This window comes from Stegostoma tigrinum, chromosome 3, assembly GCF_030684315.1.
Source record: "Stegostoma tigrinum isolate sSteTig4 chromosome 3, sSteTig4.hap1, whole genome shotgun sequence".
NCBI lineage: Eukaryota > Metazoa > Chordata > Chondrichthyes > Orectolobiformes > Stegostomatidae > Stegostoma > Stegostoma tigrinum.
Window position 1 is genome coordinate 135,731,155 of NC_081356.1, and position 26,060 is coordinate 135,757,214.

The following is a 26,060-nucleotide window of genomic DNA, read 5'->3' on the forward strand; positions in this document are numbered from 1 at the left end:
TCTGCCCCAGGAGAGTTAGGTCATAAGTTTCAGGGTTGGATCTGACTGAAGGTGTCTAACAGGACAAATTCCTGGTTTATCTGCTGAGTGCTGACACAGACATGTCTGTCTGCCTTCTCTCCAGGAGCACTCTGTGCATTAATGACGACGAGGTGAGAAGGGAGATCACTGATCCGCTGCATCCTGGTCCCACCGACGGCAGTGTCTACTGTCCCAAACCAGAGGCGCCCGAGAATGGCTTCCTGAGGGTGAGGGTTCTCCATGGGCTCCGTCACATCATCTAGCACAGCACGCACACCACTGAGGGGACTCGTTTTATCCGTTCACAGCACATGGGTATCACTGGCTGGGCCCAGCATTTCTTGCCCGTCCCTAATTGCCCCCTGAGAAGGTGGGGGTGATCTGCCTTCTTGAACGGCTGCAGTCCATGTGCTGTGGGTTGACCCACAATGCCCTTAGGGAGGGAATTCCAGGATTGTGACCCAGTGACAGTGCAGGAACGGCGATGTATTTCCGAGTCATGTTGGTGAAGGGCTTAGAGGGGAACTTGCAGGGGGTGGTGTTCCCATGTATCTGCTGCCCTTGTCCTTCTAGATGGAAGTGATCGTGGGTTTGGAAGGTGCTGCCTGAGGGTCTTTGGTGAATCTCTGCAGTGCATCTTGTAGATAGTACACACTGCTGCTACTGAGTGTCGGTGGTGGGGGGAGTGGATCCTTGTGGATGAGGTGCCAATCAAGTGGCTGCTTTGTCCTGGATGGTGTCGAGCTTCTTGAGTGTTGTTGGGGCTGCCCCCATCCAGGCAAGTGGGGAGTATCCCATCACACTCCTGACTTGTGCCTTGTAGATGGTGGGACAGGATTTGGGGAGCCAGGAGGTGAGTTACTCACCACAGTATTCCCAGCTTCTGGCCTGCTCTTGTAGCCTCTGTGTTAATGTGGTGAGTCCAGTTGAGTTTTTGGTCAGTGGTAACCCCCAGGATGTTGATAGGAGGGGATTCAGTGATGGTAACACCATTGAATATCGAGGGGCAGTGGTTAGATTGTCTCTTATTGGTGATGGTCACAGCCTGGCATTTATGTGGCGCTAATGTCACTTCCACTTGTTAGCCCAAGCCTGGGTATTGTCCAGATCTTGTTGCATGTGAACACGGACTGCTTCAGTATCTGAGGAATCACGAATGGTCCTGAACATTGTACAATCTGGGGCAACATCCCCACTTCTGACCTTATGATGGAGGAATTGCTGAAGCAGCTGAAGATGGTTGGGCCGAGAACACTTCAGCCACAAAGAAACACCCAGATAGACAAAGGAGAAGGATGAATCTACAATGACTGTCTATTGTTGTAAAAACTCAGCTGGTTCACTCATATCCTTTAGGGAAGGAGTTCTCTCATTCTTACCTGGTTTGGCCAATGTGTATCCCTTGTGGATTCCCCAGCTCCATTGTTGACAGGCCCCTCAATCGGGCCCAACCCATCTCCTGCACTTCCGTCCTCACCCCTTCTCTTCCCTCCTGCAACAGCGATAGGGTTCCCCTTATCCTTACCTACCATCCCACCAGCATCCACGTCCAGAAGATCTTCAGATACCATTTCTGCCACCTCCAGCAGGATGCCACTACATTATCCCCCTCCTCTCCCTTGTCCACCTTCCACTGGGAGTGTTCCCTCCAGGACACCCTGGTCCACACTTCCTTCACCCCCCAACACCTCCCCACAGCCCCACAGCACCTTCTCCTGTAACCAGCGAAGGTGCATCACCTGCCCATTTACCTCCTCCCTCCCCAGTGTCCGAGGGCTCAAACATACCTTCCAGGTGAACCAACACTTTGAGCATAGAACATAGAACAGTACAGCACAGTACAGGCTCTTCAGCCCACGATGTTGTGCTGACCTATTATCCTACTCTAAGACCAAACTACTCTGCATACCCTACGTTTTACTATCCTCCATGTGCCTATCCAAGAGTCGTTTAAACGTCTCTAAAGTATCTGACTCCACTACCACTGCCAGCAGCACATTCCACACTCCCACTACTCTCTGTGTGAAGAACCTACCTCTGACATCTCCCCATACCTTCCTCCAATCACCTTAAAATTATGACCCCCCATAATAGTCATTTCTGCCCTGGGAAAAAGCCTCTGTCTATCCACTCTATCTGTGCCTTTCATCATCTTGTAAACCTCTATCAAGTCACCACTCATCCTTCTTCACTCCAATGAAAAAAGCCCTAGCACCCTCAACCTTTCCTCATAAGACCTGTGCTCCAGTCCAGGCAGCATCCTGGCAAATCTCCCCTGCACCCTCTCTAAAGCTGACACATCTTTCCTTTAATGAAGCGACCTGAATTGAACACGTGATTTCAAGTGTGGTCTCACCAGAGTTTTATCGAGCTGCAGCATAACCTCACGGCTCTTAAACTCAATTCCCCTGCCAATGAAAGCCAACACACCACGCACCTTCTTTACAACCCTATCAACTTGGGTCGCAACTTTAAGGGACATAAAGACGTGGACATCAAGATCCCTCTGTTCCTCCACACTGCCAAGCCTTCGCCCACACTTCCCAGAATCTGGTCTACTGCAATCACTGCTCAAAGTGCGGTCTCGTCTACATTCAAGCGTAGACTGGGTGATTGCTTCGCAGAACATCTACGTGCTGCTTGCAAAAAAGACCCTGAGCTACCTGTTGCCTGCCACTTCAACGCACCACCCTGCTCCCTGGCCAACATCTCTGTCTCTCGCTTGCTGCAGTGTTCCAGCAAAATTAAGCACAAACGGGAGGAACAGCACCTCATTTCCGCTTGGGGAGCCTGCAGCCCTCAATGTTGAGGTCAATAATTTTAGGCCTAAACTCTCCCATGTCCCAGCCCCCCACCCCACACACCAGGCCTTGTTACCACGTAGCCTGCCATTACACACCCTGTGTTGTTAGTCACTAACAGTCCCCATGAACAACTATTCACCCTCCCAGCCTGATCGTTAGCAACTCCTTTGTCTGTCTAACTGTCTTTCTCTCTTTGGGCTCTATCCTATCGTTTACTCCCCACCCACCTCCTTCCTATTTTCTGCGTATAAACTGACGTTTTCCCAGCCACCATCAGTTCTGAGGAAGGGTCACTGGACCCAAAACGTTAACTCTGTTTTCTCCTCCATGGATGCTGCCAGACCTGCTGAGCTGTGCCAGCAACTTCTGGCTTTGTTGTAAATCTTCTTTTTATTCATTCACAGCATGTAGGCTAACAGATATTGCCCATCCCTAATTGCCCAGAGGGCAGTTAGGGCCAACCACATTGCTGTGGGTTTGGAGTCACGTGTAAGGATGAGAGATTTCCTTCCCTGAGGGGCATTAGAGAACCTGATGGGTTTACACAGCAAACGGTGATTGGTGTTATGGTCACCATCTCTGAGACTGGGTTTGAATTTAAATTTCATCCCACTGGCTCTACACTGACTAACGCTGGGTCTCTGTTGCAGGTCTCCAAACCTCATTACAAGTTGGCCGAAATGCTGGAGATAATCTGTTTCTCTGGTTATGAGGCACGCGGATACCCGTTCTACCGCTGCCTCCCGGATGGAACGTGGCAGAAAGAGGAGATGCACTGTCGGCGTAAGGTTCCTGTTCGTCTGTCCCAATAAGCCAGACAGGCACTGGGGTAAAGTCGTACACAAACACAGGAGGATCTTCACTCCATCAATATGACAATGCTAGCCCCTTGAAGCAGCTCTACAATTACTCCAACACCCTCTGCTCCCGCCCCACAAATTGGAACAGTTTCACTGCTTCAAAACAATGTTGTGGAGCTCACAATTTTCACAATCACAGCATTATTACAGAGCGCAAGCGAACATTCAGCCCATCATGGCGAACCTAGCTTGCCCAATGAGCATTTCACTTGGTTTCATTCACTTGCCCTCTCCCCAAAATCCTGTACCTCCAGGTATTACACAGCAATGACTCACATTTGAAACTGCCCCCATTATATTCTCAGGCAGTGGATTCCAGGCCAAAACCAGTCACTGTGCAGTCCTCCCTCCGCACTCCCTCAGCACTGACCCTCCGACAGCGCGGCGCTCACTCAGCACTGACCCTCCGACAGTGCAGCGCTCCCTCAGCACTGACCCTCCGACAGTGCAGCGCTCCCTCAGCACTGACCCTCCGACAGTGCGGCGCTCACTCAGCACTGACCCTCCGACAGTGCCCACTCACTCAGCAATGACCCTCCCACAGTGCCCACTCCCTCAGCACTGACCCTCCGACAGTGCGGCGCTCCCTCAGCACTGACCCTCCGACAGTGCGGCGCTCACTCAGCACTGACCCTCCGACAGTGCCCACTCCCTCAGCACTGACCCTCCAACAGTGCCCGCTCCCTCAGCTCTGACCCTCCAACAGAGCCCACTACCTCAGCACTGACCCTCCGACAGGGCCCACTCCCTCAGCACTGACCCTCTGACAGGGCCCAGTCGCTCAGCACTGACCCTCCGACAGGGCGGCGCCCCCTATTGGGCTGTGAGCTTGAGCCTGTGGCCCCAGTTGTCCATTGGGACTTTTTAGTTCCAGAGTTGAGAGTTTGCGAGTCTGAGCTGACACTTTGTCAGACGATGCTGAGGAGTTTGTCGGCTCCCTTTTCCTCCCCAGGGTATTGTCAAAGCCAGAGCCCAGCAAGCTCTGCTTTGCTTTCTCCCTCCTGCACTCAATGCAAGGACAGTGTTCATCAAACAGCCCATCTGCGTTTGCGCCACCATTCGATGAGATCATGGTTGATGTGATCGTCATTTGCTGCTGTTGTGTTGTAGGGACTGTCTGCACGCGGCCTGCTGTCTCCAGCCCTGCCACCCTGCATCCATTCAAGACTGAGTACAGCATTGGAGAGAGCGTCCGGGTCCGCTGCCCTCCTGGGATGAGAGCAGCTGCTCACCCTCAGTATGAATGTGGCGCCAGCCTCGCCTGGGAACCTGACCTGCCCCAGGAAATTCTCTGCCGGTCTGGTAAGATCACACATTGCCCCGAAGAAACCCTTCTCCCCCCGACCCTTTCCTCAAAAACCCCGTCAGGCCTAACACAAGGGGATGGGGCATCCATGAGAAGACTCAGCCCCTTTTGTCGAACACAAGGGATAGCTCTTTAATCGGTTAGCAGTAGGTAGATGGTGAGCGCAGGCTGGTTAGCCGTTTACACACCCCAGAAATGGTCTGGCTCTGGGGCTTCAAATCCCAGCACAGCCTCTGGTGGAATTTAAACTTCATTGCTAACAAATTGGAAAATAAAGCTGGCCTCAGTGATCATGAGACTATCATCAATTGCCCTAAAAACTCTACCCACTTCACTAATGTCCTTAAGGAAGGAAATTTGCCAACCTCAGCCAGTCTGGCCTACATGTGACTCCAGGCCCACAGCAATGTGGCTGACTCTTACCTGCCCTCTGAAATGACTGAGCAAGACCCCCTCTCAAGGGGCAGTTAGGGACATGCTGTGATAGAATATGGAAACTCTGGTCTCCTGCTGTAGGAAGGACGTTGTTAAACTTGAGATGGTGCAGATAGGATTCATGAGGATGTTGGAGGGTGTGAGCGACAGGGAGAGGCTGAATAGGCTGGGGGCTATTTTCCCTGGACTGTCGGAGGCTATGGGGTGACCTTATAGAGGTTTATAAAATCATGAGGGGCATGGGTAGGATGAATACTCAAGGTCTTTTCCCCAGGGTAGGAGAGTCCAAAACCAGAGGGCTTAGGTTTAAGGTGAGAGGGGAATAATTTAAAAGGGACCTGAGGGTCAACTTTTTCACACAGAGGGTGGTGCGTGTATGGAATGAGCTGCCAGAGGAAGTGGTGGAGGCTGGCACAATTACAACATTTAACAGGCATCTGGATGGGGACATGATTAGGAAGGGTTTGGGGGGGATATGGGCCAAATGCTGGCAAATGGGACCAGATTAATTTCGGATGTCAGGTCAGCATGGACGAGTTGGACCGAAGGTTCTGTTTCCGTGCTGTACATCTCCGTGACTCTGAGACAACGCTAACTGCCCTAGTCAGCCTGGGTCTGTCTGAATCATTTTACTGGTGATTCTTCTACTCTGTAGATATCGACAGCTCACACTGTGACCCAGGACAGAAGGCGGATGGAGACCAGTGCATCTGCAAGTCAGCAGATCAGGATTGTGGGTATGTTATAGGGATAATGGGAACAGCAGATGCTGGAGAATCTGAGATAACAAAGTGTGGAGCTGGATGAACACAGCAGGACAAGCAGCATCTCAGGAGCACAAAAGCTGATGTTTCAGGCCTAGACCCTTCATCAAGGCCCAAAACGTCAGCTTTTGTGCTCCTGAGATGCTGCTTGGCCTGCTGTGTTCATCCAGCTCCATACTTTGTTATTTGTGGGTATGTTATAGACTGGGCTCTTGCCCTTCCTCTTTCGCTGCCTGCCAGCCCATACTATCCCTGTACTTACATGTCTGTGTCCATATTGTTTGTTGTTGATGCACTCATCACCACTTACAAAAGGAACACATTTTTGGAGTGATCTGCAAATGAAACGAGGGTGTTGTGAGACAATGCTTTCACACAGAATTATAGAAACATAGAAAATACATTTTGGCCTGAACAAACTCACCGCTCTCTGGGTGAAGAGATTTCTCCTCATTTCAGTCCTAAATGGTCTATCCCAAGTCCTTTGAGCGTGACCCCTGATTCTGAACCCCTCCCCAATCATTGGGACCATCTCTCCTACATGTGCCCTGTCTTGCCCTGTCGGAATTTCATAGTTTACCAAACACCAGTGAATATAATCCTAAACAATTCAACTTCCCAAAGACTGATGACCTTCTGTGAAAGAAAAATATTTTTCCTTGACTGTCTTAAAACTCTTTAATGAAACAGTGTGCCCCATTCCAGCCTCTCACACCAGGGGGAACAGCCCCTCAGCCTTCAGCCTGTGAAGATGCCAGAGGATCTGATATGCCTCTGTGAGTTCAGCTGTCATTCTTCAAAACACCAAAACATCTTCAAAACATCTCTCCTCAAAACGTGTACCCCCTCCCCCCCATTCAGGAATCCATCAGATGAATCTACTCTGAACTGCTTCTAACGCGGCTACATCCTTTTTCACATAAGGAGAGCAAAACTGTATACAGTACTCCCGGTGTGGTCTCACTCAGGCTCAGTGCAGTGACAGTAAAATATCTGTAATTTTAGACCGAGCAGTAACAGGTCTGTGATGCCCTTAGATGTCCGGGGCTGCATGCGCGCTATACTGAACGGATCGGCGTGTGCTGCTAGCTGTGCGTAACCTGTTGAACCCCATTTGTGATAGGGATTGGGAATTGCAATTATTTCCCATGAATGAGGAATTCCCGGTAAGTGTGGGTCATAAGCTCACACTGGTTAAGCCCCTGCCCGTTGCACACACCGCCCGTCGCTACTAGCCCATTTCTGAAGAAGGGTCCAGACTCTGAAATCTCAGCTTTCCTACTCCTCTGATGCTGCTTGGCTTGCTGTGCTCCTCCAGCTCCACACCATGTTATCACAGTCATTCACAGGTTCCTTTCTCAGTGAAATTTATTACATTGTGCGAAATATTGAAAAAGCTTTGGCTGTTAATTGTCAGTCTTCATTAACTGATGCATTTTCCATGGCAATGTTTCTACGAGTATCCATCCCCAGCCAATCAGAGTTGGCTGCTTCAAAATAGGACTTTATCACCAAACAACTAAAAGTAAGTTGTTGAGTGGGTAGAAACTCATAGCGGGTCATAGATGTAAATTTATTAAATATTTAGTGTCTAATAGAGGAAGAACTGGGGCCAGTTTGCCCACCAGACTCCAACTCACATACAGTTTGTTAAACTCTTCAGAGCATCCCTCCTCATTTCTGGGTAGAAGCTAGTTCCTAAACATATGCCAATTTACAGCAGCTGCTCTCCTTCATCCCTCGAGCACAGGATATGGAGAATGTGCCAGTTAATGAAGACTGACAGTTAACGGCCAATGTTTTTCAAAATGTTATACAAAGCAGTAAATTGCACCAAGAAAGGAGCCTGTGAATGGCTGTTCTGTTCAGCTAAATGAGTTGCAGTGTGTATATCAGTTCTTTCTGTCTACAGAGGACAGGAGCCTGTGCTTTGGTACGTGCAGATTCCAGAACATCCCAGTCTAAGTTTCATTTTCCCTTTATATCGATATTCCTTGCGAGTTGTCATGATAATGTAACACAAAAAGCTGCATTGTCTGGTCTCCTTTAACTGTTGTTTCATTTGCTACCTTGACATTATCGGGTACATTAGCCACCATGAATGAGAGTGTGACTATGCAAGTCTATGTCTGTGAGCCTGTGCCCATCTGCCTGATCTTCTTGAAGGGACAGCGCGTGCCCTCTGCTGTGTTTCTGCATATGAATTTTTAAAAGTTCAGTTTGTGGGACATGGGCATCGCTGGCTGGGCCCAGTATTTCTTGCCCGTCCCTAGTTGCCCCTTGAGAAGGTGGGGGTGATCTGCCTTCTTGAACTGCAGCAGTCCATGTGCTGTGGGTTGACCCACAATGCCCTTAGGGACAGAATTCCAGGATTTTGACCCAGTGACAGTGAAGGAACAGCGATATATTTCCAAGTCAGGATGGTGAGTGACTCGGAGGGGAACTTGCAGGGGGTGGTGTTCCCATGTATCTGCTGCCCTTGTCCTTCTAGATGGAAGTGGTCGTGGGTTTGGAAGGTGCTGCCTGAGGATCTTTGGTGAATTTCTGCAGTGCATCTTGTAGATAGTACACACTGCTGCTAGTGAGTGTCGGTGGTGGGGGGAGTGGATCCTTGTGGATGTGGTGCCAATCAAGCGGCTGCTTTGTCCTGGATGGTGTCGAGCTTCTTGAGTGTTGTTGGGGCTGCCCCCATCCAGGCAAGTGGGGAGTATCCCATCACACTCCTGACTTGTGCCTTGTAGATGGTGGGACAGGTTTTGGGGAGTCCGGAGAGGAGTTACTCACCGCAGGATTCCCAGCTTCTGGCCTGCTCTTGTAGCCCCTGTGTTTATGTGGTGAGTCCAGTTGAGTTTCTGGCCAACGGTAACCCTCAGGATGTTGATAGTGGGGAGGGGGGGGGGGGATTCAGTGATGGTAACACCATTGAATATCGAGGGGCAGTGGTTAGATTGTCTCTTATAGGTGATGGTCACAGCCTGGCATTTGTGTGGCGCGAATGTCACTTCCACTTGTCAGCCCAAGCCTGGGTATTGTCCAGATCTTGTTGCATTTGAACACGAACTGCTTCAGTATCTGAGGAGTCACGAATGGTGCTGAACATTGTACAATCTGGGGGAACATCCCCACTTCTGACCTTATGATGTTTGCGGGACAGTGTGTGTGCGGTCCCTGGTCTGTATGTGGCTGTGAGCCTGACTGTTTAGTGCTGTGTAGGAGACAGTGTGTGTGCGGTCCCTGGTCTGAATGTGGCTGTGAGCCACACTGTTTAGTGCTGTGTCGGGGACAGTGTGTGTGCGGTCCCTGGTCTGTATGTGGCTGTGAGCCTGACTGTTTAGTGCTGTGTAGGAGACAGTGTGTGTGCAGTCCCCTGGTCTGTATGTGGCTGTGAGCCTGATTGTTTAGTGCTGTGTCGGGGACAGTGTGTGTGCAGTCCCCTGGTCTGTATGTGGCTGTGAGCCTGACTGTTTAGTGCTGTGTAGGGGACAGTGTGTGTGCGGTCCCTGGTCTGTATGTGGCTGTGAGCCTGACTGTTTAGTGCTGTGTAGGGGACAGCGTGTGTGCGGTCCCTGGTCTGTATGTGGCTGTGAGCCTGACTGTTTAGTGCTGTGTAGGGGACAGTGTGTGTGCGGTCCCTGGTCTGAATGTGGCTGTGAGCCTGACTGTTTAGTGCTGTGTAGGAGACAGTGTGTGTGCAGTCCCTGGTCTGTATGTGGCTGTGAGCCTGACTGTTTAGTGCTGTGTAGGAGACAGTGTGTGTGCAGTCCCTGGTCTGAATGTGGCTGTGAGCCTGACTGTTTAGTGCTGTGTAGGGGACAGTGTGTGTGCGGTCCCTGGTCTGTATGTGACTGTGAGCCTGACTGTTTAGTGCTGTGTAGGGGACAGTGTGTGTGCAGTCCCTGGTCTGTATGTGACTGTGAGCCTGACTGTTTAGTGCTGTGTAGGAGACAGTGTGTGTGCAGTCCCTGGTCTGAATGTGGCTGTGAGCCTGACTGTTTAGTGCTGTGTAGGGGACAGTGTGTGTGCGGTCCCTGGTCTGTATGTGACTGTGAGCCTGACTGTTTAGTGCTGTGTAGGAGACAGTGTGTGTGCAGTCCCTGGTCTGAATGTGGCTGTGAGCCTGACTGTTTAGTGCTGTGTAGGAGACAGTGTGTGTGCGGTCCCTGGTCTGTATGTGACTGTGAGCCTGACTGTTTAGTGCTGTGTAGGAGACAGTGTGTGTGCGGTCCCTGGTCTGTATGTGGCTGTGAGTCTGACTGTTTAGTGCTGTGTAGGAGACAGTGTGTGTGCGGTCCCTGGTCTGTATGTGACTGTGAGTCTGACTGTTTAGTGCTGTGTACGAGACAGTGTGTGTGCGGTCCCTGGTCTGTATGTGACTGTGAGCCTGACTGTTTAGTGCTGTGTAGGGGACAGTGTGTGTGCAGTCCCTGGTCTGTATGTGACTGTGAGCCTGACTGTTTAGTGCTGTGTAGGGGACAGTGTGTGTGCAGTCCCTGGTCTGAATGTGGCTGTGAGTCTGACTGTTTAGTGCTGTGTAGGGGACAGTGTGTGTGCGGTCCCTGGTCTGTATGTGACTGTGAGTCTGACTGTTTAGTGCTGTGTAGGGGACAGTGTGTGTGCGGCCCCTGGTCTGTATGTGGCTGTGAGCCTGACTGTTTAGTGCTGTGTCGGGGACAGTGTGTGTGCGGTCCCTGGTCTGTATGTGGCTGTGAGCCTGACTGTTTAGTGCTGTGTAGGAGACAGTGTGTGTGCGGTCCCTGGTCTGTATGTGACTGTGAGCCACACTGTTTAGTGCTGTGTAGGCGACAGTGTGTGTGCGGTCCCTGGTCTGTATGTGACTGTGAGCCTGACTGTTTAGTGCTGTGTAGGGGACAGTGTGTGTGCGGCCCCTGGTCTGTATGTGGCTGTGAGCCTGACTGTTTAGTGCTGTGTAGGGGACAGTGTGTGTGCAGTCCCTGGTCTGTATGTGGCTGTGAGCCTGACTGTTTAGTGCTGTGTAGGAGACAGTGTGTGTGCGGTCCCTGGTCTGTATGTGACTGTGAGCCTGACTGTTTAGTGCTGTGTAGGGGACAGTGTGTGTGCAGTCCCTGGTCTGTATGTGGCTGTGAGCCTGACTGTTTAGTGCTGTGTAGGGGACAGTGTGTGTGCGGTCCCTGGTCTGTATGTGGCTGTGAGCCTGACTGTTTAGTGCTGTGTAGGGGACAGTGTGTGTGCAGTCCCTGGTCTGTATGTGACTGTGAGCCTGACTGTTTAGTGCTGTGTAGGAGACAGTGTGTGTGCGGTCCCTGGTCTGTATGTGACTGTGAGCCTGACTGTTTAGTGCTGTGTAGGGGACAGTGTGTGTGCGGTCCCTGGTCTGTATGTGGCTGTGAGCCTGACTGTTTAGTGCTGTGTAGGGGACAGCGTGTGTGCGGTCCCTGGTCTGTATGTGGCTGTGAGCCTGACTGTTTAGTGCTGTGTAGGGGACAGTGTGTGTGCAGTCCCTGGTCTGTATGTGGCTGTGAGCCTGACTGTTTAGTGCTGTGTAGGAGACAGTGTGTGTGCAGTCCCTGGTCTGTATGTGACTGTGAGCCACACTGTTTAGTGCTGTGTAGGAGACAGTGTGTGTGCGGTCCCTGGTCTGTATGTGACTGTGAGCCTGACTGTTTAGTGCTGTGTAGGAGACAGTGTGTGTGCGGTCCCTGGTCTGAATGTGGCTGTGAGCCTGACTGTTTAGTGCTGTGTAGGAGACAGTGTGTGTGCGGTCCCTGGTCTGTATGTGACTGTGAGCCTGACTGTTTAGTGCTGTGTAGGAGACAGTGTGTGTGCGGTCCCTGGTCTGTATGTGGCTGTGAGCCTGACTGTTTAGTGCTGTGTAGGGGACAGTGTGTGTGCGGTCCCTGGTCTGTATGTGGCTGTGAGCCTGACTGTTTAGTGCTGTGTAGGAGACAGTGTGTGTGCGGTCCCTGGTCTGAATGTGGCTGTGAGCCTGACTGTTTAGTGCTGTGTAGGAGACAGTGTGTGTGCAGTCCCTGGTCTGTATGTGGCTGTGAGCCTGACTGTTTAGTGCTGTGTAGGGGACAGCGTGTGTGCGGTCCCTGGTCTGTATGTGGCTGTGAGCCTGACTGTTTAGTGCTGTGTAGGGGACAGTGTGTGTGCGGTCCCTGGTCTGTATGTGGCTGTGAGCCTGACTGTTTAGTGCTGTGTAGGAGACAGTGTGTGTGCGGTCCCTGGTCTGTATGTGGCTGTGAGCCACACTGTTTAGTGCTGTGTAGGAGACAGTGTGTGTGCGGTCCCTGGTCTGTATGTGGCTGTGAGCCTGACTGTTTAGTGCTGTGTAGGGGACAGTGTGTGTGCGGTCCCTGGTCTGTATGTGGCTGTGAGCCTGACTGTTTAGTGCTGTGTAGGAGACAGTGTGTGTGCAGTCCCTGGTCTGTATGTGACTGTGAGCCTGACTGTTTAGTGCTGTGTAGGAGACAGTGTGTGTGCGGTCCCTGGTCTGTATGTGACTGTGAGCCACACTGTTTAGTGCTGTGTAGGAGACAGTGTGTGTGCGGTCCCTGGTCTGTATGTGACTGTGAGTCTGACTGTTTAGTGCTGTGTAGGAGACAGTGTGTGTGCGGTCCCTGGTCTGTATGTGACTGTGAGCCACACTGTTTAGTGCTGTGTAGGAGACAGTGTGTGTGCGGTCCCTGGTCTGTATGTGGCTGTGAGCCTGACTGTTTAGTGCTGTGTAGGGGACAGTGTGTGTGCGGTCCCTGGTCTGTATGTGACTGTGAGCCTGACTGTTTAGTGCTGTGTAGGAGACAGTGTGTGTGCGGTCCCTGGTCTGTATGTGGCTGTGAGCCTGACTGTTTAGTGCTGTGTCGGGGACAGTGTGTGTGCAGTCCCTGGTCTGTATGTGGCTGTGAGCCACACTGTTTAGTGCTGTGTAGGAGACAGTGTGTGTGCGGTCCCTGGTCTGTATGTGACTGTGAGCCACACTGTTTAGTGCTGTGTAGGAGACAGTGTGTGTGCGGTCCCTGGTCTGTATGTGACTGTGAGCCACACTGTTTAGTGCTGTGTAGGAGACAGTGTGTGTGCGGTCCCTGGTCTGTATGTGACTGTGAGTCTGACTGTTTAGTGCTGTGTAGGAGACAGTGTGTGTGCGGTCCCTGGTCTGTATGTGACTGTGAGCCTGACTGTTTAGTGCTGTGTAGGAGACAGTGTGTGTGCGGTCCCTGGTCTGTATGTGGCTGTGAGCCTGACTGTTTAGTGCTGTGTCGGGGACAGTGTGTGTGCGGTCCCTGGTCTGTATGTGGCTGTGAGCCTGACTGTTTAGTGCTGTGTCGGGGACAGTGTGTGTGCGGTCCCTGGTCTGTATGTGGCTGTGAGCCTGACTGTTTAGTGCTGTGTAGGAGACAGTGTGTGTGCAGTCCCTGGTCTGAATGTGGCTGTGAGCCTGACTGTTTAGTGCTGTGTAGGGGACAGTGTGTGTGCGGTCCCTGGTCTGTATGTGGCTGTGAGCCTGACTGTTTAGTGCTGTGTAGGAGACAGTGTGTGTGCGGTCCCTGGTCTGTATGTGGCTGTGAGCCTGACTGTTTAGTGCTGTGTAGGAGACAGTGTGTGTGCGGTCCCTGGTCTGTATGTGGCTGTGAGCCTGACTGTTTAGTGCTGTGTAGGGGACAGTGTGTGTGCGGTCCCTGGTCTGTATGTGGCTGTGAGCCTGACTGTTTAGTGCTGTGTAGGAGACAGTGTGTGTGCGGTCCCTGGTCTGTATGTGGCTGTGAGCCTGACTGTTTAGTGCTGTGTAGGAGACAGTGTGTGTGCAGTCCCTGGTCTGTATGTGACTGTGAGCCTGACTGTTTAGTGCTGTGTAGGAGACAGTGTGTGTGCGGTCCCTGGTCTGTATGTGACTGTGAGCCTGACTGTTTAGTGCTGTGTAGGAGACAGTGTGTGTGCGGTCCCTGGTCTGTATGTGACTGTGAGCCACACTGTTTAGTGCTGTGTAGGAGACAGTGTGTGTGCGGTCCCTGGTCTGTATGTGACTGTGAGCCTGATTGTTTAGTGCTGTGTAGGAGACAGTGTGTGTGCGGTCCCTGGTCTGTATGTGGCTGTGAGCCTGACTGTTTAGTGCTGTGTAGGAGACAGTGTGTGTGCGGTCCCTGGTCTGAATGTGGCTGTGAGCCTGACTGTTTAGTGCTGTGTAGGGGACAGCGTGTGTGCAGTCCCTGGTCTGTATGTGGCTGTGAGCCTGACTGTTTAGTGCTGTGTAGGAGACAGTGTGTGTGCGGTCCCTGGTCTGTATGTGGCTGTGAGCCTGACTGTTTAGTGCTGTGTAGGGGACAGTGTGTGTGCGGTCCCTGGTCTGTATGTGGCTGTGAGCCTGACTGTTTAGTGCTGTGTAGGAGACAGTGTGTGTGCGGTCCCTGGTCTGTATGTGGCTGTGAGCCTGACTGTTTAGTGCTGTGTAGGGGACAGTGTGTGTGCGGTCCCTGGTCTGTATGTGGCTGTGAGCCTGACTGTTTAGTGCTGTGTAGGAGACAGTGTGTGTGCAGTCCCTGGTCTGAATGTGGCTGTGAGCCTGACTGTTTAGTGCTGTGTAGGGGACAGTGTGTGTGCGGTCCCTGGTCTGTATGTGGCTGTGAGCCTGACTGTTTAGTGCTGTGTAGGAGACAGTGTGTGTGCGGTCCCTGGTCTGTATGTGGCTGTGAGCCTGACTGTTTAGTGCTGTGTAGGAGACAGTGTGTGTGCGGTCCCTGGTCTGTATGTGGCTGTGAGCCTGACTGTTTAGTGCTGTGTAGGGGACAGTGTGTGTGCGGTCCCTGGTCTGTATGTGGCTGTGAGCCTGACTGTTTAGTGCTGTGTAGGCGACAGTGTGTGTGCGGTCCCTGGTCTGTATGTGGCTGTGAGCCTGACTGTTTAGTGCTGTGTAGGAGACAGTGTGTGTGCGGTCCCTGGTCTGTATGTGACTGTGAGCCTGACTGTTTAGTGCTGTGTAGGAGACAGCGTGTGTGCGGTCCCTGGTCTGTATGTGGCTGTGAGCCTGACTGTTTAGTGCTGTGTCGGGGACAGTGTGTGTGCGGTCCCTGGTCTGAATGTGACTGTGAGCCTGACTGTTTAGTGCTGTGTAGGAGACAGTGTGTGTGCAGTCCCTGGTCTGTATGTGACTGTGAGCCTGACTGTTTAGTGCTGTGTAGGGGACAGTGTGTGTGCGGTCCCTGGTCTGTATGTGGCTGTGAGCCTGACTGTTTAGTGCTGTGTAGGAGACAGTGTGTGTGCGGTCCCTGGTCTGTATGTGGCTGTGAGCCTGACTGTTTAGTGCTGTGTAGGGGACAGTGTGTGTGCGGTCCCTGGTCTGTATGTGACTGTGAGCCACACTGTTTAGTGCTGTGTAGGGGACAGCGTGTGTGCAGTCCCTGGTCTGTATGTGGCTGTGAGTCTGACTGTTTAGTGCTGTGTAGGAGACAGTGTGTGTGCGGTCCCTGGTCTGTATGTGGCTGTGAGCCTGACTGTTTAGTGCTGTGTAGGGGACAGTGTGTGTGCGGTCCCTGGTCTGTATGTGACTGTGAGCCACACTGTTTAGTGCTGTGTAGGGGACAGCGTGTGTGCAGTCCCTGGTCTGTATGTGGCTGTGAGTCTGACTGTTTAGTGCTGTGTAGGAGACAGTGTGTGTGCGGTCCCTGGTCTGTATGTGGCTGTGAGCCACACTGTTTAGTGCTGTGTAGGCGACAGTGTGTGTGCGGTCCCTGGTCTGTATGTGGCTGTGAGCCACACTGTTTAGTGCTGTGTAGGGGACAGTGTGTGTGCGGTCCCTGGTCTGTATGTGACTGTGAGCCTGACTGTTTAGTGCTGTGTAGGGGACAGTGTGTGTGCGGTCCCTGGTCTGTATGTGACTGTGAGCCACACTGTTTAGTGCTGTGTAGGGGACAGTGTGTGTGCGGTCCCTGGTCTGTATGTGACTGTGAGCCACACTGTTTAGTGCTGTGTAGGAGACAGTGTGTGTGCGGTCCCTGGTCTGAATGTGACTGTGAGCCTGACTGTTTAGTGCTGTGTAGGAGACAGTGTGTGTGCGGTCCCTGGTCTGTATGTGACTGTGAGCCTGACTGTTTAGTGCTGTGTAGGGGACAGTGTGTGTGCAGTCCCTGGTCTGTATGTGGCTGTGAGCCTGACTGTTTAGTGCTGTGTCGGGGACAGTGTGTGTGCGGTCCCTGGTCTGAATGTGGCTGTGAGCCTGACTGTTTAGTGCTGTGTAGGGGACAGTGTGTGTGCGGTCCCTGGTCTGTATGTGGCTGTGAGCCTGACTGTTTAGTGCTGTGTAGGAGACAGTGTGTGTGCAGTCCCTGGTCTGTATGTGACTGTGAGCCTGACTGTTTAGTGCTGTGTAGGGGACAGCGTGTGTGCGGTCCCTGGTCTGTATGTGGCTGTGAGCCTGACTGTTTAGTGCTGTGTAGGAGACAGTGTGTGTGCAGTCCCTGGTCTGTATGTGACTGTGAGCCTGACTGTTTAGTGCTGTGTAGGGGACAGCGTGTGTGCGGTCCCTGGTCTGTATGTGGCTGTGAGCCTGACTGTTTAGTGCTGTGTAGGGGACAGCGTGTGTGCAGTCCCTGGTCTGTATGTGACTGTGAGCCTGACTGTTTAGTGCTGTGTAGGGGACAGCGTGTGTGCAGTCCCTGGTCTGTATGTGACTGTGAGCCTGACTGTTTAGTGCTGTGTCGGGGACAGCGTGTGTGCAGTCCCCTGGTCTGTATGTGGCTGTGAGCCTGACTGTTTAGTGCTGTGTAGGAGACAGTGTGTGTGCGGTCCCTGGTCTGTATGTGACTGTGAGCCTGACTGTTTAGTGCTGTGTAGGGGACAGCGTGTGTGCAGTCCCTGGTCTGTATGTGACTGTGAGCCTGACTGTTTAGTGCTGTGTAGGGGACAGCGTGTGTGCGGTCCCTGGTCTGAATGTGACTGTGAGCCTGACTGTTTAGTGCTGTGTAGGAGACAGTGTGTGTGCGGTCCCTGGTCTGTATGTGACTGTGAGCCTGACTGTTTAGTGCTGTGTCGGGGACAGTGTGTGTGCAGTCCCCTGGTCTGTATGTGGCTGTGAGCCTGACTGTTTAGTGCTGTGTCGGGGACAGCGTGTGTGCGGTCCCTGGTCTGTATGTGGCTGTGAGCCTGACTGTTTAGTGCTGTGTCGGGGACAGTGTGTGTGCGGTCCCTGGTCTGTATGTGGCTGTGAGCCTGACTGTTTAGTGCTGTGTAGGGGACAGTGTGTGTGCGGTCCCTGGTCTGTATGTGGCTGTGAGCCACACTGTTTAGTGCTGTGTAGGGGACAGTGTGTGTGCAGTCCCCTGGTCTGTATGTGGCTGTGAGCCACACTGTTTAGTGCTGTGTAGGGGACAGCGTGTGTGCGGCCCCTTGCTAACATTCTGATGAATTACTGTTCCATTCACAGTACGGCTCCACCTGCAGAGATCTGTGCGTATGATGTCGCAGCTGAGAGAGTGCTCAGTACTTCGCGCTGTGCCTATTTGGCGATGAGATGTGAAAACCAGAACCTGCAGCTGGTGAAGCAGGGGCCGTGCGAAGACTCTGTCCTGCTTTGGGCAGTAGAGAGAGCCCAGCTCTCAGTCTCCAGCTCCAAGAGGCAGCCCTGTCATTTTATTGACACATGCTATGACTGGGAGAGGTGTGCAGGTAACGCTGTTGGCTCTAAGGCAGGCCTGCAGTTTGCTGGGTGAAGCCTCGGGTGGGAGCTGGGCCTGGGTGGGAATAGTTTGCTGTCTGTGGGAATACAGCATGTTGCGGGCTCAGGAGGTTCCATTCTACATTTGCCCTCGTATGGCAGAGTGAATCCTGGGGCTTTGCCCCTGTCAGTGGCACAGTGCTGAGCGAACAGCGACCCGTGGTATTGCCATCGGTGTGACGACAATACCCTGAGCAAAAGTACAGCTCTTAGGGCTCAAGGGATCAAAGGTTTTGAGGAGAAAAGCAGGAACAGGGGACTGGGCTGGATGAATGGCCACGACGATAATGATTAGACAGCAGGTCTGAAGGGCTGAATGGCCCACTGCATCTCCTGGTTGTGATGTTTCTGTGCTGTGACAGGTTGATGATCGAACTCACTCACTGCTCACTGTGTGTTGAGCCTGTATCCGTGTGGAAGCACTGACAGGTCCGGGCCCCCAGTGCGGGACTAAGGCAGGTTCTCTGCTGTTCCCTCTCCCACCGCCATCCCGGGACCATCATTTGAGGGAGCAGAGCTTATTACCATTGCAAAGGTAACTCCATTGTGTTTAAGATAACAGCCCCATCTCATTCAACACACTAAGGCTGGGAGAGGTGTGTAACTGCCACAGACAGCAGCAGACGCTGGACCCGTTGTTAATTTTAAACCTGAGAGAGATAGAGTTTTGTTAAGCACAGTATGAAGGGATACAGGCCAAAGACAGGTACATGGAGTTAGGGCACAGATTAGACATGATGTTGGAACAGACTTGAGGGGTTGAAGGGCCATTGTTCCTACGTTCATTAAACAACCTTGTGGCTTCATGATCAGCACTCCCTCAGCACTGACCCTCTGACAGTGCCCGCTCCCTCAGCACTGACCCTCTGACAGTGCCCGCTCCCTCAGCACTGACCCTCCGACAGTGCGGCGCTCCCTCAGCACTGACCCTCTGACAGTGCCCGCTCCCTCAGCACTGACCCTCCGACAGTGCGGCGCTCCCTCAGCACTGACCCTCCGACAGTGCCCACTCCCTCAGCACTGACCCTCCGACAGTGCCCGCTCCCTCAGCACTGACCCTCCGACAGTGCCCGCTCCCTCAGCACTGACCCTCCGACAGTGCCCGCTCCCTCAGCACTGACCCTCCAACAGTGCGGCGCTCCCTCAGCACTGATCCTCCCACAGTACCCACTCCCTCAGCACTGACCCTCCGACAGTGCCCACTCCCTCAGCACTGACCCTCCGACGGTGCGGCGCTCCCTCAGCACTGACCCTGCGACAGTGCCCACTCCCTCAGCACTGACCCTGCGACAGTGCCTGCTCCCTCAGCACTGACCCACCCACAGTGCGGCGCTCCCTCAGCATTGACCCTGAGACAGTGCCCACTCCCTCAGCACTGACCCTCCGACAGTGCGGCGCTCCCTCAGCACTGACCCTGCGACAGTGCCCACTCCCTCAGCACTGACCCTGCGACAGTGCCCGCTCCCTCAGCACTGACTCTCCGACAGTGTGGCGCTCCCTCAGCACTGACCCTGCGACAGTGCCCACTCCCTCAGCACTGACCCTCCGACAGTGCGGCGCTCCCTCAGCACTGACCCTGCGACAGTGCCCACTCCCTCAGCACTGACCCTGCGACAGTGCCTGCTCCCTCAGCACTGACCCACCCACAGTGCGGCGCTCCCTCAGCATTGACCCTGAGACAGTGCCCACTCCCTCAGCACTGACCCTCCGACAGTGCCCGCTCCCTCAGCACTGACCGTCCGACAGTGTGGCGCTCCCTCAGCACTGACCCTCCGACAGTGCTTGCTCCCTCAGCACTGACCCACCCACAGTGCGGCGCTCCCTCAGCACTGACCCTCCGACAGTGCGGCACTCCCTCAGCACTGACCCTCCGACAGTGCCCGCTCCCTCAGCACTGACCCTCCGACAGTGCGCCGCTCCCTCAGCACTGACCCTGCGACAGTGCCCACCCCTTCAGCACTGACCCTCCGACAGTGCGACACGTTCAGGTCTGAATGTGTTCAGGTTGGAGTTGAACCTACAATCTACAGACTGAGGCCAGTGTACTATCCACAGACCCACGTTTCAGAGAACGAAGGATCTTGGGCAGTGTGCTGGTGGTGCTGCGTTTTTTATCTGTCTGTCATGTTCTCTCACTGACCACCTCTTCCCCTTTCCCACAGGGTCAAAGTGTGTCTGTCTCCTGCCCAATCAGTGTCCTACAGGAGATGCGAAGGATTATTGCGTGATCGTAGTTTCTGGACAGATGAATGTCAGCCTTTGCATGCTGGGAGCGATGAAATGCAAGAAGATCAACTTTCAGATGTGCCCATCACCCTGAGGAAAATAACCAGGACTCTGTGCATTGAGAATCTCTTCATTGTGCATTCGGTTCATCGCACATTGTGAGGTAGCGCACAGTTCACAGCATAGAAACCAGAGACGGTTTCAATTCGTTCACTTTCACTGTCAATGACAAAATATATTGCAAATATCTCCTCCTGTCTTGCTGATGCTGCATGTCTTTAACTCCACTATCTGTATGACGTAGAGTTTGTACATTCCAATAAAACACAGGCTGAGATTCTCCATCAGCTCAATAGTTCACAACTTATGGTGTGTTTGGGAGGGGGTGTTGGGGATGGGGAGGTCGGGGATAGGAAGGTGGGGGATGGTGAGGTGGGGGAGGGTGAGTGGCGGATGGGGAGGTGGTGGGTGGTAAGTTGGGGATGTGGAGGTGGGTGATGGTGAGTTGGGTTTGGGGAGGTAAGGGATGGTGAGTGGGGGATAGGGAGGTGGGGGATGGTGAGTCGGGGATGGGGAGGTGAGGGATGGGGAGGTGGTGGATGGGGAGGTGGTGGGTGGTGAGTTGGGGATGTGGAGGTGGGGAATAGTGAGTTGGTGATGGGGAGGTGGGGGATGGGGAGGTGGTGGAAGGTGAGTTGTGGGGGGTGTAGGGGATGGTGTGTTGGGGATGGGGAGGATGGGGAAGGGGTGTGTCGGAGTGGCGTCGGGGATGAAGTGGTGGGGATGGGGAGGGTGGGGGAGGGTGGGGAAGGGGTGTGTCGGAGTGGTGTCAGGGATGGGGAGGGTGGGGAAGGGGTGTGTCGGGGATGGGGAGGGTGGGGAAGGGGTGTGTCGGAGTGGTGTTGGGGATGGTGTGGTGGGGAAGGATTGTGTCGGAGTGGTGTCGGGGATGGGGAGGGTGGGGAAGGGGTGTGTCGGAGTGGTGTCGGGGATGGGGAGGGTGGGGAAGGGGTGTGTCGGATGGTGTCGGGGATGGTGTGTGGGGATGGGGAGGGTGGGGAAGGGGTGTGTCGGAGTGGTGTCGGGGATGGGGAGGGTGGGGATGGGGAGGGTGGGGAAGGGGTGTGTCGGTGTGGTGTCGGGGATGGGGAGGGTGGGGAAGGGGTGTGTCGGAGTGGTGTCGGGGATGGTGTGTGGGGATGGGGAGGGTGGGGAAGGGGCGTGTCGGAGTGGCGTTGGGGATGAAGTGGTGGGGATGGGGAGGGTGGGGGAGGGTGGGGAAGGGGTGTGTCAGAGTGGTGCCGGGGATGGTGTGTGGGGATGGGGAGGGTGGGGAAGGGGTGTGTCGGGTTGGGGAGGGTGGGGAAGGGGTGTGTCGGAGTGGTGTCGGGGATGGTGTGGTCGGGAAGGGGTGTGTCGGAGTGGTGTCGGGGATGGTGTGGTCGGGAAGGGTTGAGTCGACGTGGTGTCGGGGATGGGGAGGGTGGGGATGGGGAGGGTGGGGAAGGGGTGTGTCGGAGTGGTGTCGGGGATGGTGTGTGGGGATGGGGAGGGTGGGGAAGGGGTGTGTCGGAGTGGTGTCGGGGATGGGGAGGGTAGGGATGGGCAGGGTGGGGAAGGGGTGTGTCGGAGTGGTGTCGGGGATGGGGAGGGTAGGGATGGGGACGGTGTGGAAGGGGTGTGTCGGAGTGGCGTCGGGGATGGGGAGGGTGGGGAAGGGGTGTGTCGGAGTGGTGTCGGGGATGGGGAGGGTGGGGAAGGGGTGTGTCGGAGTGGTGTCGGGGATGGGGAGGGTAGGGATGGGGAGGGTGGGGAAGGGGTGTGTCGGAGTGGCGTCGGGGATGGGGAGGGTGGGGAAGGGGTGTGTCGGAGTGGTGTCGGGGATGGGGAGGGTGGGGAAGGGGTGTGTCGGAGTGGTGTTGGGGATGTGGTATTAGGGATTGTGAGGTGGGGTGGAGGCGGGGTCTGTGAGACAGTGGTTCTGGACGGGCTTGTGCGTCCAGGGCAGTGGGGAGTGTTTCGGGACATCCTGATATGAGTGAATCCGATAGAGAATGGGTTGATTTTGAAGTGAGGTGGGGATTGTGTTGGAAAGTGTGGGAGTGAGAGAGAAAGCTTGGAACAGTTTGAGTTATTGACTATTTCGAAATATTTCCAGGAATCAGTGTTTGGGCAGGGCCCCTAGAATTGGCAGCTGTGATCCGAACCAGATGGAGGAGGTCAGGACTGGGACTTCTCTGGGAACGTTCGCTCTCTCGTCTGAAAAATGTGAACAGCCTCCTTAAAGCAGCATCTGCGACTTCTCTCTTCAAGACAGTGTTAGTCTGTTCAGATAATCAGTTGAGCTCAGTTAGTCCCACTTGAAGCGATGTTCCTTCATCAGAGCAATCAGTTCTCTCTAGCCCATAGGAACATTGTCTTGCTTTTGTTTTTAAAGTTGCTGAGGAGCTTTGGGAACTGAAGCTGATTCGGTCTCTGATGTGCGCTGGCAGCTGCTAACTCTCTCAAGGAGTGGTCCACGTCTGCTCGAAGGACACAAAACAGGACATCAACTCTATGAACTACAGCGCCAGAAACATGCCGTTCTGCCCAGGCACTGGAAAGTAAGGTGGTTCAGGGTGGCACAGTGACTCTACACCCCAGCGTCGGAAAGTCAGACCACAGTGCTGCGTTCCTCCTCACAGCTTTCAAACTGAAATTAAACGCGAGGATCCTGCACGGAAAGTGTTTGCCTGAGGCAGCAGAAGGCCGTGTCCAGGACAGTGTGGTCTAGGTGTCCGACTGCTCAGCATAACACCCAGCTATGTACGCCAACACCGACACAGGCTTCATTTGCAAGCGCGGGGAGCACTGTGTACCAGAACAGCCAATCCGAGCGCTCCCCAATCGGAAATCTGGGATGGACCAGGTGTCACCTGCCCCCCAACACACCTGTTCCCTCTGTCACTGTTGCACAGGTCAGGCTGGTATTCCTGGGAGTTAATCCAAGGAAAGTGATGGGCCTGGGCAGTGTTCCCAGCCACGCACTGGGATCCTGTGCGGGCCAACTGGTGGAGGGATTCACCGACAATCTTCAACCTCTGCCTCCTGCAAGCTAAAGCGCCCACCTGCTCCAAGAAGACCACCGTCCTCCCTGTCCCCGGGAAGGCCCATGCAGTGTGCCTTTATGACTACTGCCCAGTGGCTCCAACTTCGATAGCCATGAAGTGAGAGGCTGGTCATGGCCCACATCAAACCCAGTCTCCCTGCCTGCCCCAATCCCCTACTGTTGCCCTCCTGATCTAACAGGTCCACAGTAGATGCTTTATCCCTGGCCCTGCGCTCATCCCTGGAACATCTGCATAACGAGGACACCTGTGTTAGGCTCCCACTCATTGCACACAGCTCCGCTTTCAACTCCATAATACCTGCTAGGCGAATCCGTGGCTGAAATCTCGGCCCCATTCTCAGCTTTCTGACCCGCAGGCCGCAGTCAGCGAGGATAGGTAAATGTACCTTGTCTCCAATAACACGCAACATTGAAGCCCCCTGAGGATGCATCCTCAGCGCCCCCTACTACTGTCCTCCCTGCCCACCCACAACTGTATGGCCATATTCTGAATGAATACTATCCACAAATTCACTGACAACACCGCTGTGGTAGGACCGATATCTATCGATGATGAAATCAGAATGGAGGAAGGAGATAGAGGGTTCGGTGATGTGGTGCAGTGAGAAGAATCTGACTCTCAACATCAGCCAAACTAAAGATCTAATTATCAACTTCAGAAAGGAAGCAGAACACTCTCCCAACTACATCAATGGAGCTGAGGTTGAGGGTGGAGAGTGTTGAGTTCCTTGGAGTGACAATAACCGACAACTTGTCCCCGATTTCCCACGTAGATGTGACAGTCAGGAAGGTACAACAACGTCTCTCCTTCCTCAGGCAGCTCAGGAAATTTGCCAAGTCCATAAGGACCCTCACCACCTTCTACAGATGCCCCGTTGAAAACATACCGTCTGGGTGTATAACGGCCTGGAACGGCAACCGCTCTGCCCAGGAGCGTGAGAAACTACAGAAGGTGGTGTACACAGCCTGGACCATCACAGGAGCCAACCTTCCATCCATGGGCTCCATTTACACGGCTCACTGCCACAGAAAGGCGGCCAACGTTATCAAAGACCCATCGCACCCCGGTAATGATCTCCCACAGCCTCTTCCATCAGGCTGAAGGTACAGAATCCTGAACAGACACACCAGCAGGTTCAGGAACAGTCTCTTCCCGGCTGTTATCCTTATGGACATGGCAAATTTCCTGAGCTGCCTGAGGAAGGAGAGACGTTGTTGTATCTTCCTGACTGTTGCATTTCCATGGGAAGTCCAGGATGGGTGGATGGTTATTGTCACTCCGAGGATCTTGATGCTCTTCACCTTCTCAAACTCAGTTCCGTTGATGTAGTTGGGGCCATTCTCTCCTCCTTTCTTTCTGAAGTCAATGATCTGTTTAGTTTTGCCGATACTGAGTGAGAGGTTGTTCTCATTGCACCACATCCCCAAGTGCTCTATCTCCTTTTTGTATTCTGACTAGTCATTGTTAGATACCGGTCCCCCTATAGTGGGGTCATCAGCAAACGTGTAGATGGCGTCCATTCGGAATTTGACAACACAGCCGTAGGTATACAGGGAGGACAGTAGGGGTGTTGAGGACGTATCCTTGGGGGCCTTCAGTGTTGGGTTTTAGTGTAGAGGAGGTGCAGTTACCTATCATCAGGAAGCAGGGGATCCAGCTGCAGAGGCCGGAGCTGAGACCAAGGTCACACAGTTTAGAGATCAATCCGGAGGGATAACGGTGTTGTAGGTGGAGCTGTAGGCGATGAACTGGAGTTTGATGTTGGTGTCTTTGTTGCCCCGATGTCCCAGGGATGAACGCAAGGATGGGGAAATGGCTCCCTCTGTGGTCCTGTTACGTCAGGAGGGGTACTGCAGGGGATCGAGGCTAACATTGATGTGGGCTATGACCAGCCTCTCGAAGCACTTCATGATTATTGAGGTTAGATCCAAAAGGCAGCAATCATTGAGATGCACTGCATGTGCTTTCTAAGAATGTCCATACGAAATCAACGACAATGTCCAGGGATGTGCAGGCTCAGGGGATGAGCTGTGGGACAGTCAGGCTGCCAGGGTTAAAGGAGGGGCTTGGGAAAGGGTAGGATGCTCTTGGGAGGGTCAGTGTGGGCTCATTCTCAGGTCAGCCCCAGGTCAGTGTCAGGCTGCGGCTCAGATTGTGCGTTCGTTTGAAGCTTGAGAGGAAGGAAGCAGAACCACATTGCCCTCAAGAACACTGCAGGTTTGTGATTGGCCGAGAGCTCAGCCATCGACTCCCACAGCCATCCACCCCATCCGCCATTAACACCCCCACCCCATCCCCAACACCATTCCTCATTAACTCTTCCACCCCATCCGCCATTAACACCCCCACCCATCCCCCATTAACACCCCCACCCCATCCCTCTTTAACACCCCTACCCCATCCCCCATTAACACCCCCACCCCATCCCCCACACCATCCCCCATCAACAGCACCCACTCCGATGACCCATCAACACCACCCACTCCCATCCCCCATCAATACCCTCATCCCCATCCCCCATCAACAGCACCCACTCCCATCCCCCATCAATACCCTCATCCCCATCCCCCATCAACAGCACCCACTCCCATCCCCCATCAACAGCACCCACTCCCATCCCCCATCAACAGGACCCACTCCCATCCCCCATCAATACCCTCATCCCCATCCCCCATCAACAGCACCCACTCCCATCCCCCATCAATACCCTCATCCCCATCCCCCATCAACAGCACCCACTCCCATCCCCCATCAACAGCACCCACTCCCATCCCCCATCAACAGGACCCACTCCCATCCCCCATCCACACCCTCATCCCCATCCCACATCAACACCACCCACTCCCAT

The 26,060-nt window shown here is 53.7% G+C and overlaps 1 protein-coding gene across 1 annotated transcript in view; it reads left to right on the forward strand.

Moving 5' to 3' along the window:
* Nucleotides 1–20,465, forward strand: part of LOC125450949 (complement component C6-like) — a 66,397-nt gene extending 45,932 nt beyond the window's left edge. The window contains exons 13-18 of the mRNA XM_059644962.1: nt 125–248; nt 3,476–3,608; nt 4,796–4,987; nt 6,082–6,163; nt 17,586–17,827; nt 20,039–20,465. Of these exons, the coding sequence (XP_059500945.1) occupies nt 125–248; nt 3,476–3,608; nt 4,796–4,987; nt 6,082–6,163; nt 17,586–17,827; nt 20,039–20,196 (931 nt within the window). The 3' untranslated portion in view covers nt 20,197–20,465. The remainder of the gene's footprint in view (nt 1–124; nt 249–3,475; nt 3,609–4,795; nt 4,988–6,081; nt 6,164–17,585; nt 17,828–20,038) is intronic.
* Nucleotides 20,466–26,060: the final 5,595 nt, after the last annotated feature.